General features: G+C 39.4%; 1 protein-coding gene across 1 annotated transcript; it reads right to left on the bottom strand.

Moving 5' to 3' along the window:
* srpk3 (SRSF protein kinase 3) lies at positions 1–24,570 on the bottom strand. Its single transcript, XM_076076341.1, has 17 exons — positions 24,491–24,570; positions 23,274–23,367; positions 15,297–16,054; positions 7,040–7,148; positions 6,842–6,929; positions 6,483–6,570; positions 6,304–6,410; positions 5,994–6,159; positions 5,632–5,657; positions 4,387–4,479; positions 3,246–3,297; positions 2,955–3,173; positions 2,683–2,780; positions 1,376–1,483; positions 1,174–1,243; positions 927–1,019; positions 1–855 (listed from the first exon to the last, which is right to left on the bottom strand). Exons 1-17 carry the CDS (start codon positions 24,537–24,539, stop codon positions 671–673), a joined length of 2,403 nt encoding a protein of 800 aa, XP_075932456.1. The 5' UTR covers positions 24,540–24,570; the 3' UTR covers positions 1–670.
* Between the last annotated feature and the right edge of the window lie 931 nt (positions 24,571–25,501).

Genomic DNA, 25,501 nt, shown 5'->3' with positions numbered 1-25,501 from the left:
CCAGCTTTCATCTTTATTTTCACAAGAAGAAATAGTCCAAACAAAGAAATATAAAACATATTAATGTCTGGTGATGTCACTGACAGGAAGAGAGGGTTCCGGATTCATTTTAAGGCACTATTTATTACATGAACATAGAAACAGGTGAGGTTTGAGCTACAGAGATCAATACTGTTAATACAAAGAATATCAACCGTCGGTGAGAAGGTTGGCTGCTCTACGGAAGCTACAGTGTGCTCATCTAAACCAGGAGTCATCAGGGAGTCTCTGATCAATAGACAATAAGAGGCCGTCTGTAAAATACAAACTCAGCAGAATTCAACAAACAGCAGAATTCACATAGAAACTTTGAGGCAGAAAATCAGTCAAATATAAGAAACAGGAAAGACAAAGAACCAAAGATCAGAACCAGAACTCAGGAAATCATCAGTTACAACAGAAACACACTTTCAGAAACTGATTTCAGAAGAAGGGAAGTTACACCCGACGCTATATCCATAGATCCATCGAGTGATTGTCAGGATAACTTACCAAATAAAACATTTAAATCTCAGTCGAGGCGATAACTTCCCTCTTCACATGAAATCAACTCTGACAGATTTATAACCTCATCAGTAAGTGTCTGTGTGTACATCAGTGTGTGTAGTTCATTGTGTGTATCAGTGAGTGTCTATGTGAGCAGCCATGGGTGCTGCAGACATTGAGCTGCAGTCGCTCTGCGTTCCGGCTGCAGCTCCAACATGGTCAACAGGAAGTCACTGAACTGAGCCGCCTGGTCCAGAGGCCACTCGTACTTCTCCAACAGAACCTCAAACAGACCCCACGGCTTCAAGCTGGAGATGTGACGCAGCTCACCTGAGACGGGAGCACACAGGTGAGACGGGAGCACACAGGTGAGACGGGAGCACACAAACAGACTGTCTCACCTCTCCTGTCGAAGTACTCTCTGGAGTACCTGCCAGACAAAGCGAAGGGCAGAGGAATCGATCCGAGCAGCTCGATGACGTGAGCAATGTGATCTGAACACAAATAATAAAAATACACACTGAAGTACTCGCTATTACACAGCAGTACTGTTTGTTATGAGTTGTACCTTTATGCTGAGTGTAATACTAGTGTAGTCCGATAAGACTTCAGTAGTGTTTAAAGTATGAGTATTATAATGTGTAGTACCTTCGTCTCTGGTGTAATCTTCTCCTGAATGAGGTTCAAAGAGGTAATCTCCTGTCGCCAACTCAAAGGCCTGAAACATCAATCAATACATCAATGCCGAAACATCGATACACAAACTCCGACAGTACACCGAAACACAAACGCCGACAGTACAGGTCTACTGCTACCAAGACCTGCAGAGTGTGTGTGTGTGTGTGTGTACCATGCAGGCGGTGCTCCAGATGTCAGCGGGTGGTCCGTACTCTGCTCCAATCAGAACCTCCAGAGCTCTGTACTGTCTGGTCTGAATGTCCTCTGTGAAGTGCTTGTGCTGGAAGAGAGACAAAGGGAGAGAAAGAGACGTCTGATTGGTTCATACTGACTCTAAGGGTGCTTCTCAAGTCTCTTAATTGTCGTTTCCTCGCTCCTCGATCCTCGCTTGAACCGGAAGTTGTTCTGCGCCGCCATATTGACGGCCGTCCCAAAGCTCTAATGTAGCTCTGAGGATCGAGGAGGGAGGAGGGAGGAGGGATCTCTGAGGAGCCATGCGCGAGGAACCACGAGAACAGACTTCCAGGAAGTGTTTTAACGGCCGACACGCCCCCTCATTGTTCATCAGTCATGTGATTGGACGCTGCAGCCGATCGGACTGACTGACTGAGTTTAACACCAGAGTGAAGACAGATCACAGAATAAACTAGTTTATATTTGATTAGTTTCTGATTCACCATCTGGTTTAAATAAATGTTCATTGTAGTCTGAACAACAAAAGGACCACAAACAACTTTCTTCATTTATTATAAAGATTTGTGTTTTCATGATCTGATGTTTCCCTCAATAACTTTATTATGGAAACAATTAAAGTCAGAGAGAGTTGGAGAGACTAAACACTTTTTACATAATTCCTGAGTGTTTGATGAGTTTTATCATTTAAGAGAAACAATAATCATATTCTGGGTTATTTAATAATGACGTCACAGTCACAGTTTCAAAACGTACAGACGCAAATAATTCATAAATAAGACGATCGCATTCCGCCGGTAGAAATGGATCCTGAGCTTATAAACAGAACACAGGACAGTTTGTTAACAGACTACAGAGAGAAACACCTCTACAGTGGTGATTACTGTGTGTCTTTATTAGTTATTAGTATTATTAGTTACTGTTATTAAGTACAGTGATCATGTGAACACACACTAACTTATCAAAAGTCTCTCCAGCTGTTAAAGCCGACTGACAGCTGATCAGCTGTGATCATCAGCACCGTCATCAGAAACAGACGTCGCTTCACGTGACGCAACTGAGGAAAGGACGTCTCATGTCTCCTAAAACATATTTCCTCATTTCCTCTCTCCTCGCATGGTTTCCTCCATGCATCCCTGGTGGGAGGGACTAGGACGCAAGGAAAGGACCCAAGTGAGGGAAAACGAGGATGCAGTTAAGAGACTTGACAAGCACCCTCAGGAGAGGAGACGTCTGATTGGTTCATGCTGACTCTACAGAGGAAGAGGAGTGATGAAGATGTCTCACCACCCAGCATGCATTTCCTAAATCAGCGATCTTCACTCTGAGCTTGTTTCCGTTCTGAGGATCCAGAGGACTGAGGACGAAGTCTGAGGCGCTGAACACTGAAACACACAAATGTTACATCATTATCATAATATTACTATATTATTATTATAACTCATTTAAATTATATCACTATTATATTGTATCTGTGTACTGTATACACTGTAGTTTATCTGTGTATATATACTGTGTGTACTGTATACACTGTAGTATACTCCATAGTATTTTCTTACCATCTCGTCCACTCGAGTATCCTGACTGAGTAGAAAGTGCTGATTCAGACGTCGCTGACATCACAGAGTTGGAGAAGCCCGATAGGCCGGAGGCAGGGCTGGAGAACCGTCCGGGGGCGTGGCCATTACACCTGTCGTCCAACCAAGAACAGGTGGAGTCTGAGCTCGCTTTGCTGTTGGCTGTGGAGCAGGAAGTGTTGCCGTTGACGACCAGAGAGCCTGAGCGCAAAGGAGTACATGTTTATGTATTGTGATACTGAAACATAGAAAATACACATCATGAGTACTCACAGTTAGCGTCTGTGTCGTCAGACTGGATCACACCGTCCTCCTCCTCCATCTTCTGAACACACAGGAGGAAACATGTTAGATGTTGAACCAGCACCCACAGCTCCTCAACCGGCAACCACAGCTCCTCAACCGGCAACCACAGCTCCTCAACCGGCAACCACAGGTCCTCAACCGGCAACCACAGCTCCTCAACCGGCAACCACAGCAACCACAGCTCCTCAACCAGCAAACACAGCTCCTCAACCAGCAACCACAGCTCCTCAACCAGCAACCACAGCTCCTCAACCAGCAACCACAGCAACCACAGCTCCTCAACCAGCAACCACAGCTCCTCAACCAGGAACCACAGCTCCTCAACCAGCAACCACAGCTCCTCAACCGGTAACCACAGCTCCTCAGCCGGTAATCACAGCTCCTCAACCGGTAACCACAGCTCCTCAACCGGCAACCTGTAACCACAGCTCCTCAATCGGTAACCACAGCTCCTCAACCGGTAACCACAGCTACTCAACCGGTAACCAAAGCTCCTCAACCGGTAACCACAGCTCCTCAACCGGTAACCACAGCTCCTCAACCGGCAACCACAGCGCCTCAACCGGCAACCACAGCTCCTCAACCAGCAACCACAGCTCCTCAACCAGCAACCACAGCAACCACAGCTCCTCAACCAGCAACCACAGCTCCTCAACCAGCAACCACAGCAACCACAGCTCCTCAACCAGTAACCACAGCTCCTCAACCAGTAACCACAGCTCCTCCACCAGCACCCACAGGAGGGCTTTAAAGGGCTTTAAATGGCTTTAAAGGGTTCCACCTTGGAAGGGTTCCACACAACCATCCTACTCCATCTGGTCTCAAGTCTCAGAGGTTTTTGGGGTTCGGAGGTCCAGATATTTTGGAGGATTCTGTACCATCGTTTCCCCACGAGGCCGACAGGGAGCTGAAGATATCTGAGTTTACAGCTTCACACGACTGTCATGTTGGTAGTATAACAGAACTGGAACGGATCTTATAGATAGTGAAAGTACTATTACAGTACTATAACAGAACTATTACAGTAGTACTACGACGGTACTATGACGGTAGTATTACAGTACTACGACAGTAGTATGACAATACTACTCACGTAGTATTACAGTACCTGTATGTCCACTATTCTCTCCTCCAACAGTCTATGTTGACGTTTAGCTTTCCTCTTCATCTTCTTCTTCTTGTTCTTAGACAGCTTACCGACCTACACACACACACACACACACACACACACACACACACACACACACACACACACACACACACACACACACACACACACACACACACACACACACACACACACACACACAATGGATAATTATACATTTTGGCGGAGCGCTTCTATTTTAACCTGCACAGCTTTTCTAGCCTTTACGGCACTCGGTCAGCAGTCCAGCAAACACACCGACCAATCACATGCATTGTAAATCATCTCACGTGACGCTACTCAGCCAATCGAATGTGTGTATTCTGAAATGCATCGTGAGTGGAGAGACGGGGCGAGAGAGAGCAGTGGGAGAAGCAGGTTAACATGGCGTGTTCTACACAGAGAGAAGTGGACCACGAAAACAGAGCTTTAACAAAGAATGGACGGACTCCTATTTGTTCATTCTTCCTGCTGGCGCTACTGAACCTCTCATGTGTTAAACCTCTCTGTCTCATGTGTTCAGATACCGTGGTCATTAATAAAAGCACCGATGTGAAACGCCACCACGAGACCAAACACACCAGTCTGAGCTGAGGGAAGATGTTGAGATGTGTAGAGATAGTTTATTATAAAGTTGACTGAGACCGTTATGATGTGACGTTAACAAAAGAGAAGAATAAAGTTACCTCCAGCCACACTTTACTTATTCATTTTCATTCGATTTTCTCAAATCAAGCACATCTTTTAAGATGCAAGTTTTTCAAAAGTTATTTTTTGTGTATTGTATTTTTAGATGGAGCCATTATTGTACTTGAAATGAGAACACTTATTTATGTATTTCTATGTATTATTTATAATCCATCCAGTTAAATTTGAAAACTGAGAATAATAACTGTTAAAATATAATTGATGTGTACTTTCTTTATTTGATTTGACAATTGTTGATGACACACATACGTTGTTACTATATATATGGCACTAAATAGTGCAAATTAGATATTATTGTAACGATCCGGACCTTTGCACGAGGAGATTTCCTCAATCTGGACCTTTTGGAACTTTAATAGAATAGCCCTGATGTAGAGTGTGTGATGTACAGGGATCTGTGCTGGGATGCATTTATGTTGCGGGTAAAGAACACTGAAACAAGTTGTCACTATGATATAAATAACCGATGGGAACACAGCATCACACCTGGACACTTACCTGTCGATCTCTGGGAGCCGTGCTAACTAGAAAAAGAGACACGTAGAGGCAGACAGACAGGGAGGGAGAGAGACAGGAAGATGATATCAGAAACAGAGGAAATAAAGTTTGAAAAGAAAAAACAGATAAATCAGATAGATAGATAGACAGATAGTCAGATAGACAGTCAGAGAATCAGATAGACAGACAGACAGACAGGTAAGAACTGTGTAAAAAGAGAGAAGAGAAGCAGACAGTCTGAACAGCTCCCAGTAACACGTCTTTGTGACTCTAAAGAGAGTCTACATCACTACATCAAAGGGTCTGGAATCCATGTGATCACTGGATTCACTTTTCTGACCAATCATATGGCTGATCTTCACCTGATGACCCGGAAGGGGGTGGAGCCCCAGCTCTCTGCCAGATGGTTGCCTCAGCTGCCAATCTCTTGATGTAGACCTCATCAACGTCCAATAGGATGTTCTCTGGTTTGATATCAGTGTGGATGATCTTACACTTAGTGTGAAGGTAGTCCAGACCCTGCAGCACCTGTCGCACAAGGGGCAGGTCAGAGGTCACAGAGGTCAGGTCAGGGTCAACCGCGGTCAGGTCAGAGGTCACGTCAGAGTCACAGAGGTGTTTATCAGTATGTGTGTTACCTGTGGACTGTAGTCAGGTGTTTGTGTATGTTACCTGTCTGATGATGGTCTTGACGCAGATCAGAGGAAGTCCCATGTAGTTCGACTTAATGATCCATTTTAACAGCTGATGACCCAAAACCTCCAGAACCATACAGACATCTGAGAAAGGCTGAGGAAACTACTGACTGACAAAGACGGACAGGTAGAGAGACAGGTAATGATGAAGGATACGGATTCCGTTGACTCCAGAGATCTTGAAGTCGTCTATCAGCTGGACGATGGTTTCTCTGTAGAGGTCAGAGGGGTCACTGTCTCTCACCTGTACACAAACAGACCTGTTACCTGTGAAACCTGTTTAATTCAAAACCACTACAGACTGAAACCAGTTCAACGTCGTCACCACAACAGTTTTAGGATTATCATTCAGCTTTTTATCCAAATGGAAACATTTCTCTGCAGCCCTGGAGGTTGTTACTGGTCCACGGCCCACGGATCAGGACCCTCAGATAGACCTGGATGGAGACCCTCAGATAGAACTGGATGGGGACCCTCAGATAGAACTGGATGGGGACCCTCACATATGTACTCACACATCGGAGCAGCTTGATCTCGTCTAGAGCCGTCTCGGTGTAATGTGGAGCGCTCTTCACCACCTTCAGCGCCACAAAACGTTTCCTCCTAAAAACAGAAGCAGAGTCAGCGGATGTGACAGAATTCTAACAGAATCAGTGCAGAAATAAAGTAGAAACGAGACATCAAAGTATTTTTAAACAAGATGAGATTCGTACTGTAGATCCCAGCAGAGCCACACGGTAGAAAAATGTCCCCAGCCCAGTTTTCTGACCACATGGTACCTCCCATTAAACAAGTCACCGATCTTCACCGGGTAGTAACCACCTGGAACACAGACAGCACAGGTACACATCGCTATGACTCGTGGGTTGTCCTTAATCAAGAGTATTTATTGTTGAAATGCTGATTCAGCAACTTTTCTTGTTTCTACCTCTTGTGCTTTTTGAATTATTAAGCTTTTTGCAATATTTTTTTGAATAGGATCTCTATGGAGAAAATCTTGAAATCCTCTTAAACTTCTTCAACTTTAAAATCCTTCTACTTCCTCATACTTTCAGCTACAGACACCATTTCAACTTTAATATGTTGACAAAATGTTGAGCTATTTACTGTATGATTATGTATGGTGCTTTTTGATATCTTTTACACTTTTTCAACTGTAGCAATTTAACTTTTGTTTTTTCAGCCCTTTTCTGACTTTATAATGGGTGTGTATTGCGCAGCTCAGAGTGCGTGATGTCATCGCTAGAGTGAAGAGGAGCTTCAGAATCTTGTGAAAGAAATATTTCTATTTTGCCACTGTGTCCACAATCTTCACTCTTCATGCATAACTTTTGGTAGAAAAGTAGCTAATCTTGTCCTTGTCGTAGACAAATGACTGTGGAATCCCACAGATTTACACATTTGGCACAACAGCCTAATTGAGAGGAAAAACAACTTTCTGCTCCATAGAGACCAATGTTATTTCAGTCTTCAAAAAAAATCTTGCACAGACAACTGTACAACATTTCTAGATCGCCAGTGAAGCCACATTTTTTACACTACAGACAATTTTCTTTTTTTTAAAATTGATATTAGGCATTTACAAATGTCTTTCAGACAATGTACATTGCATGTGAAGATTTTCAGATGATGCTCATTTTTGTTATATCACATATAGAACAAGAAAATAACAGTTAAAAAAAAAAATAATAAAAAAAAAAATAAATAAATAAATAAAAATAAAATAAAGAAAGAACTATACCTAGGGAGTGATCTATTATCTATGGTACTTTCATTGATTTATGAAAATAAAAATCAGGTCTATGGGGTGTCACGTATGTAACCCATTTTTCCCAATACGACAAAAATTGTTCCAGTTTGTAGTTGACAGATGCTGTTATCTTCTCCATTTTGTAAATGTCCATTGTAATGTCCATCCATGTGTTCAGAGCGGGACTCTCTTGTGACAACCATTTCCTGGTAATAGTCTTTTTGCTGGCCACCAGAAGTACATTTATTAAATATTTGTCTCTTTTTGACAGTGTTTTAGGTAAATATCCAAGATACATGGTCTTACTTTCTAGAGATATTTCACCTTCAAAAATCTTTTGTAGGGCAGTGTGTGTCCCTCTCCAATAGTCTGTGATAACAGGGCAATCCCAGAACATATGGTGATGGTTTGCATTTTGGTTTCCACATCCTCTCCAGCAAACAGGAGGGTTAGTGTCATAGTGGCATTTCTGAGTGTGTGTAATAAAATACCTTATCACATTTTTCCAACCAAACTCTCTCCATGTCTGCGAGCTGGTCCACTTCCATTGAGTTTTCCATATTACTGTCCATTCTTCCTCAGATATAGTTATTCCTCCCTCCTTCTCCCATTTTGTTTTAATATAGGAGGTTGAATGTGTTTTAAAGTTCAACAGACATTTATACAGTATATACATGAGATAATTTTACTGCCTATGTCTGAGTTATAAGCTTTTCTAAACAGTTCTATCAGGTGTGTACTCTGTCATGTTTTTCGTCTTCGTATTCACATAATGTCGCATCTGCAAGTATCGATAGAAGTCCTGTTTTTCTAGTGAGTGTTTCTCTTTAAGAGTTTCAAAACGTAGCAGTGTGCCTCCTTTCATTATGTTGCATATGGCTGTTATTCCTGTAGCTGTCCAATCCCTAAATCTAGCATCCAATTTATTTGGTGTGAAGTCAGAATCATATGCACACCATTTAAGTGTTACCATATCTCCCTCTAGTTTGTGTTCTCTTATAATGGTTTTCCATACTTCAAGAGTCCACTTCAGCCATGGGTTATCAGTAGTATTTATGCGACTTTGTAGATTGTTATCAGTAGGATTGCCTGTATGGGGGTGGAAGTTATTTTCTCTTCAATGTTTTTCCATTGAGCCTTATACGATGGGTTGCACCAGCCTATTATTGCTCTCATCTGTGCTGCTAGATAGTAATCTCTAAGAGAAGGTAGGCCCCATCCTCCCTGTTCTTTAGGTAGTTGTAAGGTTTTGAGACGGACCCTGGGTCTTTTACCTGTCCAAATATATCTAGATAACATCTTGTCCCATTCATTAAATTGGTTTTGGTTAATCTCTATTGGTAGAGTTTGAAATAGATAGAGTAGTCTGGGCAGTATATTCATTTTAATGGATTCAATCCTTGCCGTGAAACTTAGGAAAGGAGTTATGTTCCATCTTGCTATGTCTTCCTTAATTTTTCTTATTAGTGGATCATAGTTATAATCTGCAAGTTGTGTAAGATCTTTTGTAATATTGATGCCCAGATATTTGAAGGATGTTGTTTGCCATGCAAAGGGGTATTTATTCTCAATTTCTCTTGGTGGGCTATGGTTCTATGAGAGTAACTGGGTTTTGCCCACGTTAATCTTGTACCCTGATAGTTTGCCATACTGTTCAAATGACTGCATCAGTTTAGGTAAAGAGTATGTTGGTTGCCCCAGGTAGACCAAAATGTCATCTGCGTAGCAGGACAATTTGTGTTCCGTCCCTTTAATAGTAATTCCTCTAATATCTTAATTTTGTCTGATGTATTGAGCTAGCGGCTCCAAATATAATGCAAAGAGTAGTGGTGACCACGCACAGCCCTGTCTTGTACCTCTTTCTAGATTGAAATTGTTTGATAAATATCCATTGATTTTAATCCTGACAGTGGGATTGTCGTATAATGCCTGAATAGTTTTAATAATTGTGTCTTGTAGACCAAATCTGTGCAGGACTCTATAAAGAAAAGTCCAGTTAACCGAGTCAAACGCCTTTTCAGCATCTACACTTATCACCATTGCTTCGATCTTATTTTTTTGTATATGATCCATAATGTGTAGTGTCCTTCGTATACTATCTTGTGTTTGGCGCTGTTGTATAAACCCCGTCTGATCATTATGTATCAGCATGGGTAAAAACTCCTCTAATCGTCTTGCCATGATGGAAGTGAATAATATATAATCGATATTTAAAACCGATATTGGTCTAAATGATCCACATTCCATTTTATCCTTGCCTTCTTTCGGAATAGCTGAGATTATTGCTTCTGTCCAGCTGGGTGGCATTTGCGCCTGTTTTAAAGCCCAGTTCAGTGCGGGACGTATCACCGGGTCAGCTCGTTTATAGTCCTTATACCACTCTGCCGTATAACCATCCGATCCTGGAGACTTGCTTAATTTTAACCTACTAATTGCAGATCTTAGTTCATCTTCCGATATATCTGCCGTCATTCTTTTATTTTGGCCTTCATTTAAAGTGGGCAACTTCAGAGAATTTAGATAGCTATCAATTTGGGTTACATCTCCCCCTGGAACTTTAGAGTCTAAATTTTTGTAAAACACTTCAAAAGCTTCCTGAATTTCACTTAGTCGATTTTTTATCACTTTTGTTCTTGGATCCCTAATTCTGTGAATTGTGTTCTCTGCCATCTTCTTTTTCAATCTCCATGCTCGTATTTTCATTGATTTGGATCCACTTTCATAGTGTCTCTGTTTCAAAAACATTAAGTTTCTCTTGATTTCTTGTGTAGTGAAATTGTTAATCTCATTCCTAATTCTTCTAGTTTCCACTAATGTATCTTGCGCTAAACTCAATTTGTGTTTTTTTTCTAATTCCTTCAGTTTGTTGTACAACTCCTCAATCATTGTATTCCTTGTTTTCTTTTTATATGAGGACATTGCTATGATTGTCCCTCTCAGGACAGCCTTTAGAGTATCCCACAGAATGGGAGGTGAAACTTTACATTACAGTCATTTAGCAGACGCTTTTATCCAAAGCGACTTACAATAAGTGTATTCAACATCGGTTTTCGAGAGAACTAGTCACCAGAAGTGATAAGTGCATGTCCCTACCTCAAACAAGCATCTAAGAGCATAAACCAGAGCCAACGTACAGTGCAGAAACAAACGAATGCAATAAGTGCCACAAGCTAATATAAAAACAATAAGTGCAATAAGCCAGTATGAATACAGTAGATGCTAAGTACTTCTCCATAGTCATTGAATTCCAGGTAAAGACTAATCTCTTTTCTAATTTGTTTCTTAACATCCAGATCATTGAGTAAACTTGAATTCAGTTTCCATGTAGTACTCTTTGTTCTCAAGTTAAGATCAACAGAGAGGTATATACGTAGGTGCATGGTCACTTAGATCTATTGTCCCAATCCCACAATTGTTTATTTTATCCTTATCTTTTCCAAATGTTATGAAATAGTCTATTCTTGTGTATAAGGAGTGGGGGGCAGAATAATAAGTGTAATCCCGTCTGTTAGGGAAAAGGTCTCTCCATATGTCAATTAAACCAACCTCCTCACACAGTGTGTTGACTTTCTTATATATGGACTTCCTGTCATGGGTCTTCCTACTGGAGGAGTCTAACTTTGGCTGTAGGTGTATATTTAAGTCCCCCCCCACATATCAAGAGACCTTCTGTTTCTGTTGTCATGATATTGGTGATTTTCTGGAAAAAACCTAGATCGCTTCCTAGATCGTGCCTAGATCGTGCATATATATTAAACAGAGTAACAGGATTCCATCTATATTCCCCTTACCAGAATATATCTGCCCTCCTTGTCTCCCATTTGAAATACTTTTTCAAAATTGAGTTTGCTTGACATAAGGATAGCAACTCCTCTCCTATGTCCTGACTGATATGATGAGAAGAACACATGAGTGAAGCCCATTCTCTTTAGGTTTTCATGCTCTGTCATTTAGATGGGTTTCCTGTAAATATGCCACATGTGATTGTTCTTTCTTCATTTTAGATAATATTTTACTGCGCTTAATTGGATTCAAAAGTCCATTGACACTAAAAGAAATAAGTTTTACTTTGTCACTCACCATGTGTGTATGTCTGTCATTGTATAAACGAACTTATCAAAACGGACCTTAATTGATCTAATCCCTGAACAAGAACAAAGAAACATACATGAAAAAACAGGAACAAAAAATGTGATTCCAAGGTTGGGGTCTCAACTACATGACCCTGGGTTGAGCTGGAGAGAACCTCTAGCTGTGAGGGTCAGCCTCTCCTGACTGTGGGTCGAGGGCCCACTGCAGCGTCCAGTGTCCATTGCACGAAAAAAAAAAAATTAAAAAAAAGAATCCCTTTGTATTCCTCCCAAGTTTATATTCTCATTCAAATGGGAAAAAGGAGTGTATGTCAATAAAGATCACATAAAATAATAGAACATGTTCAATATGCATCCCTCAGATTGAGTAGCACCGTCAGTTTTAGATTCTATTCAGCTCACCAACATTTGTGAGGTTAGTCAGAATGTATGGCTCTTCTGGGGGAGGTGAGGGCTGTCTTCTGAATGCCCTCAGTCGCTCCTGGATACTCTTGTCTCGCTCTTCTCTTGTCCTCTGCTGTGTCGGTCCTCTCACTGCTTCCCAGGCGGAGCGGGACAGTTGCTCAGCCAGGCTCTCCCTCGGTGCGATCACGCTGACAGGCAATCCTCTGTCTTTCATATCTGCAGTCGCCTCTTCCGCCGACTGGTCCAGCCGCGTCCCGTCTTCGTAAAACACTCGCAGTTTAGCCGGGTACGGAGTCTGGAAGCGGATCTGTCTCTGCTTTAACGCTCGCTTTGCTTCAGAGTATTTCTTACGATTCTGCAGAACCGTTGGTGGATAATCTTGGTCGAAATATATTAGTCTCTCGTTCAGAAGCACTCTTTTCTTTCCCCAGGCCTTGCGCAGAATCTCTTCTTTGATTTTGTATCGGTGGAATCTGATTATTATTGACCGTGGCTTGTCTTCTCTGTCCCCGGTAGGTTTGGGGGCGAGCGCCCGGTGCGCCCTCTCAATACCAAGGTCCATAGTTGGGGGGGGGGGGGGGATCTCCAGCGTGTCACGCATTAACTTTTCCACAAACTCCACCATAGACGACCCCTCCGCTCCCTCGGGAACATTATAAATCCTTAAATTCTCCCGACGTGATCTCCCTTCTTGGTCGAGTAATTTGTTTTCCTGTTGATCACTTTTATCATCTTGCCCAGCACCTGTTCCAAGTTTTGAACTCGATCTTCCACACTTTCGATCCGTGTCTCCGCCTCTGCTATTTTTTGGTTGATGTTGGCCAGCTCGGAGGAAATATCATTTAGCTGATGTTTTGTGTCTTTGCGAAAGTCCCGTATTTCTTCCAGAACTTTCGTTAAACTTGCCGTGTCATCTGGCTGAGAGTTAGCATTAGCACTGCCATCTTGTACCTGTGTCTGTGAGCTGTTCTTTGTGCTTTCTTCATTTACGGGCTCTCCAATCGTGCTTTTTTTGTTTGTGTCCTTTTTCCCCCATTGTTGCCCCACTTACCAGACGGAATATTCTCGAAAAATTTAATATTTGATTGTTTATCAGGGCGTAGTAGTTATTTTCCCGGAGGAGCTATGGTTTTAGGCTGCCATTCAGGGAGATGACGTCACCGGATACAGACACAATTTTCACATGATCTGTTCTTCAAGTCATCCTTCCTCTCCAGTTCTAATATCGGAGTAATAGGAGCTACGGTTATGGGGGTTTTGAGGATTTATTTGACAGGTGTTTCACAGTTTTATCTCCATGTAAAGACTGCAGGCACACAGGTGTTTGTGATTGAGCTCATTAGTGAAGTTGATAAACACACTGACACACGCACAGACACACATGACTTGGAGAAATTCAGGGAAAGATCATTAGACCTCCTCTTGTCTGTCTGTCTCACTCCATCTAACTGTAACTGTCTGTCTTTCTCCCTCTCCCACATTCAATCTTTCTCTCTCAGGCTCTCTTTTTCTCTCTTTCTTTCTGTCTGTCTGCCTGCCTGCCTGCACACTCTCACTCACTCCCTCCATCTCTCTGTGTGTCTCTCTCATACAGTCATTCAGGTCTTAGAGATTTTTAGAGGACTTTTCCCCTTTCACCCCCCCCCCACCCCCCATTTCAAAATAAAAGCCCCACAGAGTGAAATCTAACTGGAATGCTTGTGATTAAGCCTTTCATTGAATAACCTGTGTGTGTGTGTGTGTGTGTGTGTGTGTCAAACAGTCTGATGATTTAGACATTAAGCTCAAAACTAGGCTTTTTTGTTGAAATACTTAATGCTCTTACCAATACTACTACTACTGCTGCTAATATTTCTCGTATTACTACTACTACAACTTCTGCTGTTGCTACTATTACTACTACCACCAATATTATTACTACCACTATTACTACCAATACTACTATTACTTATACTACAACTAATACTATTCATGCTATTACCAATACTAATATACTAAAAGACTACTACTAGTACTACTGCTATTACTGCTACTTCAAATACTGCTATTACTATTACTACTGATACTGCTAATAATACTTCTACAACTACCACTTCTACTACTAAAACTACTACTATAAATATCACTACTGCTACTACTAGTACTTATTTTAATGCTACTAATACTTTTACTAATAATATTTATAGTAAAACTACCACTTCTACTACAACTGCCATTGCTACTATTACTGCAACTACTACTACTACAAATGCTATTACTAATACTACTACTACAAATACTACTTTTATATGAACTACTACTATGACCACTACTACTACTACTGCTGTTATTACTGCTACTACTATGATCACTACTACTGCTATTACTACTATTATTACTACCACTACTGATTGTACTTTTACTACTATTACTTTGACAGTAAAATTGTTTAACTTCAAGCTTTTCCTGCTTTGTAATTCAGCTCTTAGCTTCTTTAGATAATACAGTTTAGCTTCAAAGTCTGCCAGTTAGACATTTGAACTCGAAGGGTCTTTAGCAGTGCAGTTTAATGCTTCTGGCCTTCAACATTTATCAGACAGGTAGTCTCCCATTTCTGTATTTTCAGCAATTTTTTTGCGATTCATTTCAGCTTTCAGCATTCCAACGCATTTTCTGCAGGAAAAACATTTTCTAGTTATTGTTAACCAATCATGTTTTCTTGGATGAATCAGAAAACAAACTCACCTTTGCAATAATCTGAAGGGTCTTCCTGCTCCTCATCATCAGAGCCCAGCAGCTGTGCAGGGGGCGGGCTTAGAGTAAAAGGGGATGTGGTCATATGTGGGGTGGCTGATGACATCACGGGAGGCGGACCAATGTGGGGGCTCAGAGAGTCGAGGGAGCAGAGGAAGGAGGCTGACGAGCAGGTGGAGGTGTAGAGATGTGAAGAGACACTAGAGGTGGTCACTGAGGTCAGCAGGAAGGGGTCTGGGTGGGAGGGGCTTAACTGAGGGCTGGGAGGAGCTTTGGCAGAAAGTGACTTTGATTCAGAGGTATTGTGGGTAATATTGTGTGATAAGACTGGAGGCAGTTTGGAGGGATCAGTTTGGCCTTCAGGCCAAATATTTTGGTTAACAGTTGGAGGTGATTGGCGGAAAATCGAAGGCGTCAACGGCGCTGTTGTGTGGGTGTTTTGGACCAAGTGTGCTACATGGGGTGTGGGGGTCTGGAGGGTGTTCTGGGGAGGAGTAGAGAGGGATGGAGGGAGACCCTTGGGGGTCTCAGTGGGTAACGTGGGGGTCTCAGTGGGTAACGTGGGGGTGCGTGGATGGGTCTGTTGGGGTGCTGTAGTGGATTCGTGGACCTCTTCAGTACATGTTAGGGCTTTTTGTGATGAAGTATTTTGGGCTGACAGCAGGGTAGATTTTGGGTAACTCTGCTGAGGTGATGGGGAGATGCTGCCGTTGGCATTGAGACTCTGAAGGTCACAGAGGCCATCAGGCCTGAAACAGAGAACCAGGTATTACACAAGAACCACATACGAAGAACCGAAAACATGTAGATTATATAACGTCTGCTTTTGTAACATTATAAAACAGCCAATCTGACCAGTAGCCTCCTCATTCAGTGATTGGTCGGCAGTGTGGAGGTGATAAAGTGGGCGGGGTCTTGTTTATCTCAGTTAGGGTCAACACTAAGAATGTCTTCAAGAGGTTATCTACATGTTTAAAGATGTATAATCTATTTTATCTACATGTTTAAAGATAAATAATGTTCTCTGTTATCTACATGTTTAAAGACGTATAATCTATGTTATCTACATGTTTAAAGATATATAATGTTCTGTTATCTACATGTTTAAAGAAATATAATGTTCTCTGTTATCTACATGTTTAAAGAAATATAATGTTCTCTGTTATCTACATGTTTAAAGAAATATAATGTTCTCTGTTATCTACATGTTTAAAGAAATATAATATTCTCTGTTATCTACATGTTTAAAGAAATATAATGTTCTCTGTTATCTACATGTTTAAAGAAATATAATGTTCTCTGTTATCTACATGTTTAAAGAAATATAATGTTCTCTGTTATCTACATGTTTAAAGAAATATAATGTTCTGTTATCTACATGTTTAAAGAAATATAATATTCTCTGTTATCTACATGTTTAAAGAAATATAATGTTCTCTGTTATCTACATGTTTAAAGAAATATAATGTTCTCTGTTATCTACATGTTTAAAGAAATATAATGTTCTCTGTTAACTACATGTTTAAAGAAATATAATGTTCTCTGTTATCTACATGTTTAAAGAAACATAATGTTCTCTGTTATCTACATGTTGAAAGATATATAATGTTCTCTGTTGTCTACATGTTTAAATAAATATAATGTTCTCTGTTATCTACATGTTTAAATAAATATAATGTTCTCTGTTATCTACATGTATAAAGACATATAATGTTCTCTGTTATCTACATGTTTAAAGACATATAATGTTCTCTGTTATCTACATGTTTAAAGATATATAATGTTCTCTGTTATCTACATGTTTAAAGATATATAATGTTCTGTTATCTACATGTATAAAGATATATAATGTTCTGTTATCTACATGTATAAAGATATATAATGTTCTGTTATCTACATGTTTAAAGATATATAATGTTCTGTTATCTACATGTTTAAAGATATATAATGTTCTGTTATCTACATGTTTAAAGATATATAATGTTCTCTGTTATCTACATGTTTAAAGATATATAATGTTCTCTGTTATCTACATGTTTAAAGATATATAATGTTCTGTTATCTACATGTATAAAGATATATAATGTTCTGTTATCTACATGTTTAAAGATATATAATGTTCTGTTATCTACATGTTTAAAGATATATAATGTTCTGTTATCTACATGTTTAAAGATATATAATGTTCTGTTATCTACATGTTTAAAGATATATAATGTTCTGTTATCTACATGTTTAAAGATATATAATGTTCTCTGTTATCTACATGTTTAAAGATATATAATGTTCTGTTATCTACATGTTTAAAGATATATAATGTTCTGTTATCTACATGTTTAAAGATATATAATGTTCTGTTATCTACATATTTAAAGATATATAATGTTCTGTTATCTACATGTTTAAATAAATATAATGTTCTGTTATCTACATGTTTAAATAAATATAATGTTCTCTGTTATCTACATCTTTAAAGATATATAATGTTCTCTGTTATCTACATCTTTAAAGATATATAATGTTCTCCGTTATCTACATGTTTAAAGAAATATAATGTTCTCTGTTATCTACATGTTTAAAGATGTATAATGTTCTGTTATCTACATGTTTAAAGATATATAATGTTCTGTTATCTACATGTTTAAATAAATATAATGTTCTCTGTTATCTACATCTTTAAAGATATATGATGTTCTGTTATCTACATGTTTAAATATATATAATGTTATCTGTTATCTACATGTTTAAATAAATATAATGTTCTCTGCTATCTACATGTATAAAGATATATAATGTTCTCTGTTATCTACATGTATAAAGATATATAATGTTCTCTGTCATCTACATGTTTAAAGATATATAATGTTCTCTCTTATCTACATGTTTAAAGATATATAATGTTCTCTGTTATCTACATGTTTAAAGATGTATAATCTCTGTTATCTACATGTTTAAAGAAATATAATGTTCTGTTATCTACATGTATAAAGAAATATAATGTTCTCTGTTATCTACATGTTTAAAGAAATATAATGTTCTCCGTTATCTACATGTTTAAAGAAATATAATGTTCTCTGTTATCTACATGTTTAAAGAAATATAATGTTCTCTGTTATCTACATGTTTAAAGATATATAATGTTCTCTCTTATCTACATGTTTAAAGATATATAATGTTCTCGGTTATCTACATGTTGAAAGATATATAATGTTCTCTGTTATCTACATGTTTAAAGATATATAATGTTCTCGGTTATCTACATGTTTAAAGAAATATAATGTTCTCTGTTATCTACATGTTTAAAGATATATAATATTCTCGGTTATCTACATGGTTAAAGATATATAATGTTCTCTGTTATCTACATGTTTAAAGATATATAATATTCTCGGTTATCTACATGGTTAAAGATATATAATGTTCTCCGTTATCTACATGTTTAAAGAAATATAATGTTCTCTGTTATCTACATGTTTAAAGATATATAATGTTCTCTGTTATCTACATGTTTAAAGATATATAATGTTCTCCGTTATCTACATGTTTAAAGATATATAATGTTCTGTTATCTACATGTTTAAAGATATATAATGTTCTGTTATCTACATATTTAAAGATATATAATGTTCTGTTATCTACATGTTTAAATAAATATAATGTTCTGTTATCTACATGTTTAAATAAATATAATGTTCTCTGTTATCTACATCTTTAAAGATATATAATGTTCTCTGTTATCTACATCTTTAAAGATATATAATGTTCTCCGTTATCTACATGTTTAAAGAAATATAATGTTCTCTGTTATCTACATGTTTAAAGATGTATAATGTTCTGTTATCTACATGTTTAAAGATATATAATGTTCTGTTATCTACATGTTTAAATAAATATAATGTTCTCTGTTATCTACATCTTTAAAGATATATAATGTTCTGTTATCTACATGTTTAAATATATATAATGTTATCTGTTATCTACATGTTTAAATAAATATAATGTTCTCTGCTATCTACATGTATAAAGATATATAATGTTCTCTGTTATCTACATGTATAAAGATATATAATGTTCTCTGTCATCTACATGTTTAAAGATATATAATGTTCTCTCTTATCTACATGTTTAAAGATATATAATGTTCTCTGTTATCTACATGTATAAAGAAATATAATGTTCTCCGTTATCTACATGTATAAAGAAATATAATGTTCTCTGTTATCTACATGTTTAAAGAAATATAATGTTCTCTGTTATCTACATGTATAAAGAAATATAATGTTCTCCGTTATCTACATGTTTAAAGAAATATAATGTTCTCTGTTATCTACATGTTTAAAGAAATATAATGTTCTCTGTTATCTACATGTTTAAAGATATATAATGTTCTCTCTTATCTACATGTTTAAATAAATATAATGTTCTGTTATCTACATGTTTAAATAAATATAATGTTCTCTGTTATCTACATCTTTAAAGATATATAATGTTCTCTGTTATCTACATCTTTAAAGATATATAATGTTCTCCGTTATCTACATGTTTAAAGAAATATAATGTTCTCTGTTATCTACATCTTTAAAGATGTATAATGTTCTGTTATCTACATGTTTAAAGATATATAATGTTCTGTTATCTACATGTTTAAATAAATATAATGTTCTCTGTTATCTACATCTTTAAAGATATATAATGTTCTGTTATCTACATGTTTAAATATATATAATGTTATCTGTTATCTACATGTTTAAATAAATATAATGTTCTCTGCTATCTACATGTATAAAGATATATAATGTTCTCTGTTATCTACATGTATAAAGATATATAATGTTCTCTGTCATCTACATGTTTAAAGATATATAATGTTCTCTCTTATCTACATGTTTAAAGATATATAATGTTCTCTGTTATCTACATGTTTAAAGATGTATAATCTCTGTTATCTACATGTTTAAAGAAATATAATGTTCTCTGTTATCTACATGTATAAAGAAATATAATGTTCTCTGTTATCTACATGTATAAAGAAATATAATGTTCTCCGTTATCTACATGTTTAAAGAAATATAATGTTCTCTGTTATCTACATGTTTAAAGAAATATAATGTTCTCTGTTATCTACATGTTTAAAGATATATAATGTTCTCTCTTAGCTACATGTTTAAAGATATATAATGTTCTCGGTTATCTACATGTTGAAAGATATATAATGTTCTCTGTTATCTACATGTTTAAAGATATATAATGTTCACGGTTATCTACATGTTTAAAGAAATATAATGTTCTCTGTTATCTACATGTTTAAAGATATATAATATTCTCGGTTATCTACATGGTTAAAGATATATAATGTTCTCGGTTATCTACATGTTTAAAGACGTATAATCTCTGATATCTACATGTTTAAAGATATATAATGTTCCGTTATCTACATGTTTAAAGAAATATAATGTTCTCTGTTATCTACATGTTTAAAGATATATAATGTTCTCTGTTATCTACATGTTTAAAGACGTATAATCTATGTTATCTACATTTTTAAAGAAATATAATGTTCTTGTCACAGCTCTGCCAGTGCTATCCTGTCACTCTATCTCTCACTCACCTAATCAGCTCATCACTCTCACCTGCTCACTCTGCTGCACCTACTATTTGGACCCCAGTCTCACCCACACTCACTGCCAGATCGTTCTCCGCATTCATACCAGACCTTCCAGCGTTTACCCGCCGACGGGTTTCCCATTACTGACCCTGCCTGTTTGGACTTCTCTGCCTTGCCTCGGCCCCGGTAAACCACTCAGCCTTATGTCCCCGACCACGAGATCCTGCCTCCGTTTCCTCGGAGTTCTGTCTGCCTTCTCTCTTGACGGCTTGGCGTTTCACCGTGTGGCATTCTACACCTGTGCATATCCTAGACTGTTACCTGTTGTGTGTTCAGTTGAGAATAAAGCTTTGATTCCAACTATTCAGTGTGTCTGTCGTACTGCTTCTGGGTCCTAACCACACCCGTTACAGTACGATCTGGCCAGAACATGGACCCAGCATACGACACCGCATCACAGGCCCGGTTTGTGTTGATCGAAGTGGCAATACAAGACCCTGGTGGTCACCAACACCGCTGAGGTTCACCACACGCTGGCGAATCATAACCAGATTCTGACCACCTTGATTGACCAGGTACAGCAACTCGCGGCAGCCACAACTCAGACCAACGCGACGTGGTCACCGTCACCTGCTTCGGTCCACTCTGGGGTCGAACGCCGGTCTCGGGTGGGGGAGCCGGAACGTTATGCTGGGGATCATGAGGGTTGCAACGCATTCCTGACAAACTGTTCCATCCTGTTCTCGTTGCAACCCCGCACCTTCACTTCAGAGGACGCCAGGGTGGCGTTCACCATCAACCACCTGACGGGGAGAGCTCACCTGTGAGGAACGGCGGAATGGGATCGTCGTACTCCTGCCTGTGCGTCCTTCTCCGACGAACTACGCATGGTTTTCGAGGTGGTGTCCATGGGAGCGGACGTCACCGGAGGGCTAATGTGGCTTCAGCAGGGCCACCAATCTGTCACGGACTATGCCATTGATTTCCGAACCAAGGCACGATTAACTTCATGGAACATGGCCGCTCAGTGACACATATTTGCTCGGTCTAGCAGATTACATAAAAAACGAACTAATCTCGTTCAAGCTACCCACATCCCCGGACGGGCTTATCGAGATAACCACCAGATTGGATCGTCTCATCCAGGCCAGGCGCATGGCGAAGCGCCGGGAACAGCCAAGCCAGGGGCTACCTTCTCGCCTTCCTCGTTCAACAGCCCCGGAGTATACACCGACCCATCTGTGTGACTCCTCCCATCACCCCGTGACTCAGCAGACGATGTACTTCCTGAGGCAGCAGAAGAAGTTCAACCTGCCAAAGACAATGATGGTGCACTTCTACACAGCCATCATAGAGTCCATCCTCTGCTTCTCCATCACGGTCTGCAGCGCATCATTCGCTCTGCCGAGAGGGTGATTGGTTGCAATCTGCCGTCCCTTCAAGGACCCTGTAGCGAGCAAGAAAGATTGTAGTCGACCCCTCTCAGCCTGGACATAAACTGTTCGTGCCCCTTCCATCTGGCAGGAGGCTGCAGTCCATTAGGACCAAGACCTCACACCACATCAACAGTTTCATCCCCAGGACAACCTCCTACTGGACACTCCCCTACACATCCCTTCTGTTTCTTCATTTAAACACACTTGACACTTTACATTACACTTCATCATACTTGTTTATATTCCTGTTATCTGTTTGTTGTGCACTTTATTTTATATTCTATTGTAAATTTAATGTTTCTATTTCTTGCAATGTGTTGATTGTTTAATGTTATGCACCACCTGTCATGACAAATTCCTTGTATGTGCAACATACATTGGCAATAAACGGTTTCTGATTCTGAACACACACACACACACTGTCTATTTCAGTGCAGCTCAGGCAAACCGTAACACTGTCCATGACTCATGAAGAGCAGGTGTGTGTGTGTGAGAGATCATGATTCACTCTCTGCTTCTATTATTGGAGCCGAGTCTCTCGGACCGAACTCCAAACCTGTTTCTGTCAGTAAGAGACCAGCTAGCTTAGCACAAAGGCTGGAGGCAGGGGGACACTGTTAGCATAGCTTAGCACAAAGATTGACAGGTGTTCTCTTGTTTACTGAGATGTTGGATACGATACCACAACAATAGTTTTGATACTTTGTATGAATGAGAACCTCTTGGCCTAATCAATAGATTAACAATTAAACAAACAAATAGACCATCAATAGAACCAAGAGATCACAAGTCAGTGGAGGAGTCGAGTTAGAGCTTCATCATCATCATCACCATCCAGTGAATGATGATGTTGGTGATGATCTAAACCCCTTCAGACCTCTGATACCATGACACACATGTCTCACACACACACAGCTGGTTTCTTACCGGTTCTCTTCTGTTCGGACTCGACGGTGTTTCTTTCCTCTCCTCCGGTGCTTCTTTCCAGCTGCGGCAGCGTTACCGGTTCCTCCAGCGACGGCTGTGAGAGGAACAACAATGTTATTAACGTTATATAAAGTCAATATGACAAACAGTCCTTTAACAGCAACACTAGTCACTGTTTATGGCTTTAACACCTTAAACCTGAAGCATTAGTAGAGCTTAGAGAGACCTTTAACTAGTAAATAGAAACATCATTATTCAAGTTATATTTACTTTGTTTATCACTGAAACATTCTACATACATTAATAAACCTCTGAACATGTTCATGACCACCTGGTCAGATGGTTCCTCTGTAACAACTATGAAACTATTCACATTGAAGTTAATCAAACCTGGAGGAGAACTGATGAACTGACCAGCAGGCATTAGTCTGTTAGTTAAATGCTCTATTTTAGAGTCTGGAACCAGTAACAACCTGCATGTGCTTGTGACAGCATCAGCAGTCAGCTGGTGGAAGATAGCTTAGCATGTTAGCCATGCTGGCTGGAGTTCAGCTAACTTTCCCCGTTGGCATGCTGCTACTTTACCCGTTGGCATGCTGCTACTTTACCCGTTAGCATGCTGCTACTTTACCCGTTGGCATGCTGCTACTTTACCCGTTGGCATGCTGCTACTTTACCCGTTGGCATGCTGCTACTTTACCCGTTGGCATGCTGCTACTTTACCCGTTAGCATCCTGCCCACTTTACTCGTTAGCATCCTGCTACTTTAGCCATTAGCATCCTGCTACTTTGGCCATTAGCATCCTGCTACTTTAAACATTAGCATCTTGCTACTTTACTCATTAGCATGCTGCTATTTTACCTATTAGCATCCTGGCTCTCTGCTCTATCCCAGCTGGACCGATGGTACTCTGGGGGCTCGCGTCAACAAGTTAGCTTGGAAGCCTCCGTTATGTGGCTGAACTTCACCGCAGACAGTCCAGAAACTAACCCGGGCCAGAACGGGTCAGTGCAGCGTAGCGTGGTGAACATGAGCCAGTGGCCTGACCGTTAGCCCCGTCAGAAGACAGCTGACAGTCTGCTGTCAGTTAGCCTGTTAGCTCCGCTAGCTCCAGCTGCAGATCAGCGGCTCTCTCTGCAGACCGGACGGGAAGTACCAGCTCTGTACCGGGTCCACTCCGGTTATTCTCGTGTTTTCCGTGGTGTATCGGTCCTACCGTTCATGGTCTCAACAGCTGTTGACACCGGACACCGGTCTGTGGACATGCGCCGTTAGCGGCCATGCTGTCTGGTTCTAAACTGGGATCAGAGGCGGAGCTGGGGGGGGGTAAATATATACAAATGATGTAATGGTTTAGATATTATTAACATACAATACAATATATTGATCATGTTTACATATTGTTAACATACATGATTCTTTGATCCGATAGTTCTGGATTCCGTTTGAATAAGTTTTGAACGGATCTTTTGGTGCAGAAAAAAAATTCCAAATTTGAAAAGTTTGACTTCTTTTTTAAACTACAAAACAGGTTTTTGTAGTACGAGTTCTATATTTCTTTAAATTAAGGTACCAAAACGTTTTGGTATCAGTGATATCGACAAAAGTATTAAAACAAATGAAAAACACAGACAGAGAGAATTGTTAAAGTTGTAACTTTATTTTTACATGATACAACTTGTGTTTGGCCTCCAGCCTCTTCACAATAAAAACACATTTCCATTGCAGTCTGACTTGTCTTCCTCACCCTCCTCATCCTCAGAGAGGTATTTACAGGCACATTTACACATTGTTGGCAAACTGTACAGTCAGTAGAAAAGCAGTCTGTGCTTCATCACATCTGATCCAGGAGTCACTTTATACAAACCCTTTAAAGTTTTTATTCCCTTGTAGAAAAAACGTTTCAGTAACAAATAGAGCTCGACCAATCAGAGCTGAGGATCTGTTTCATCATGTCCCAGAAGATTAAAAAACGGAACAGCGATCAGGAGGTCAAACTAGGACCTTCTGCCACCATTAAAACAAATCATCATCATCATCATCATCATCATCACACACATGCAAAATTGTAATCTGATCAGTGAACAATAACTATCGAAAACAAGCAACACAGAGGAGAGATTAAAGATTAAACAGAGAGAATCATCAGAAACACTAGAAGAAGAAAAGTACAGAAGATCATTCAACAAGCGGCTCATTTTATACCAAAATCTGTCAGACAGGAAGT

This window comes from Anarhichas minor, unplaced genomic scaffold, assembly GCF_050575085.1.
Source record: "Anarhichas minor isolate MPS153535 unplaced genomic scaffold, ASM5057508v1 ptg000056l, whole genome shotgun sequence".
Lineage (NCBI taxonomy): Eukaryota > Metazoa > Chordata > Actinopteri > Perciformes > Anarhichadidae > Anarhichas > Anarhichas minor.
Note: the sequence above shows the minus strand (reverse complement) of the source record. Positions and strands in the feature narration are given on the sequence as shown.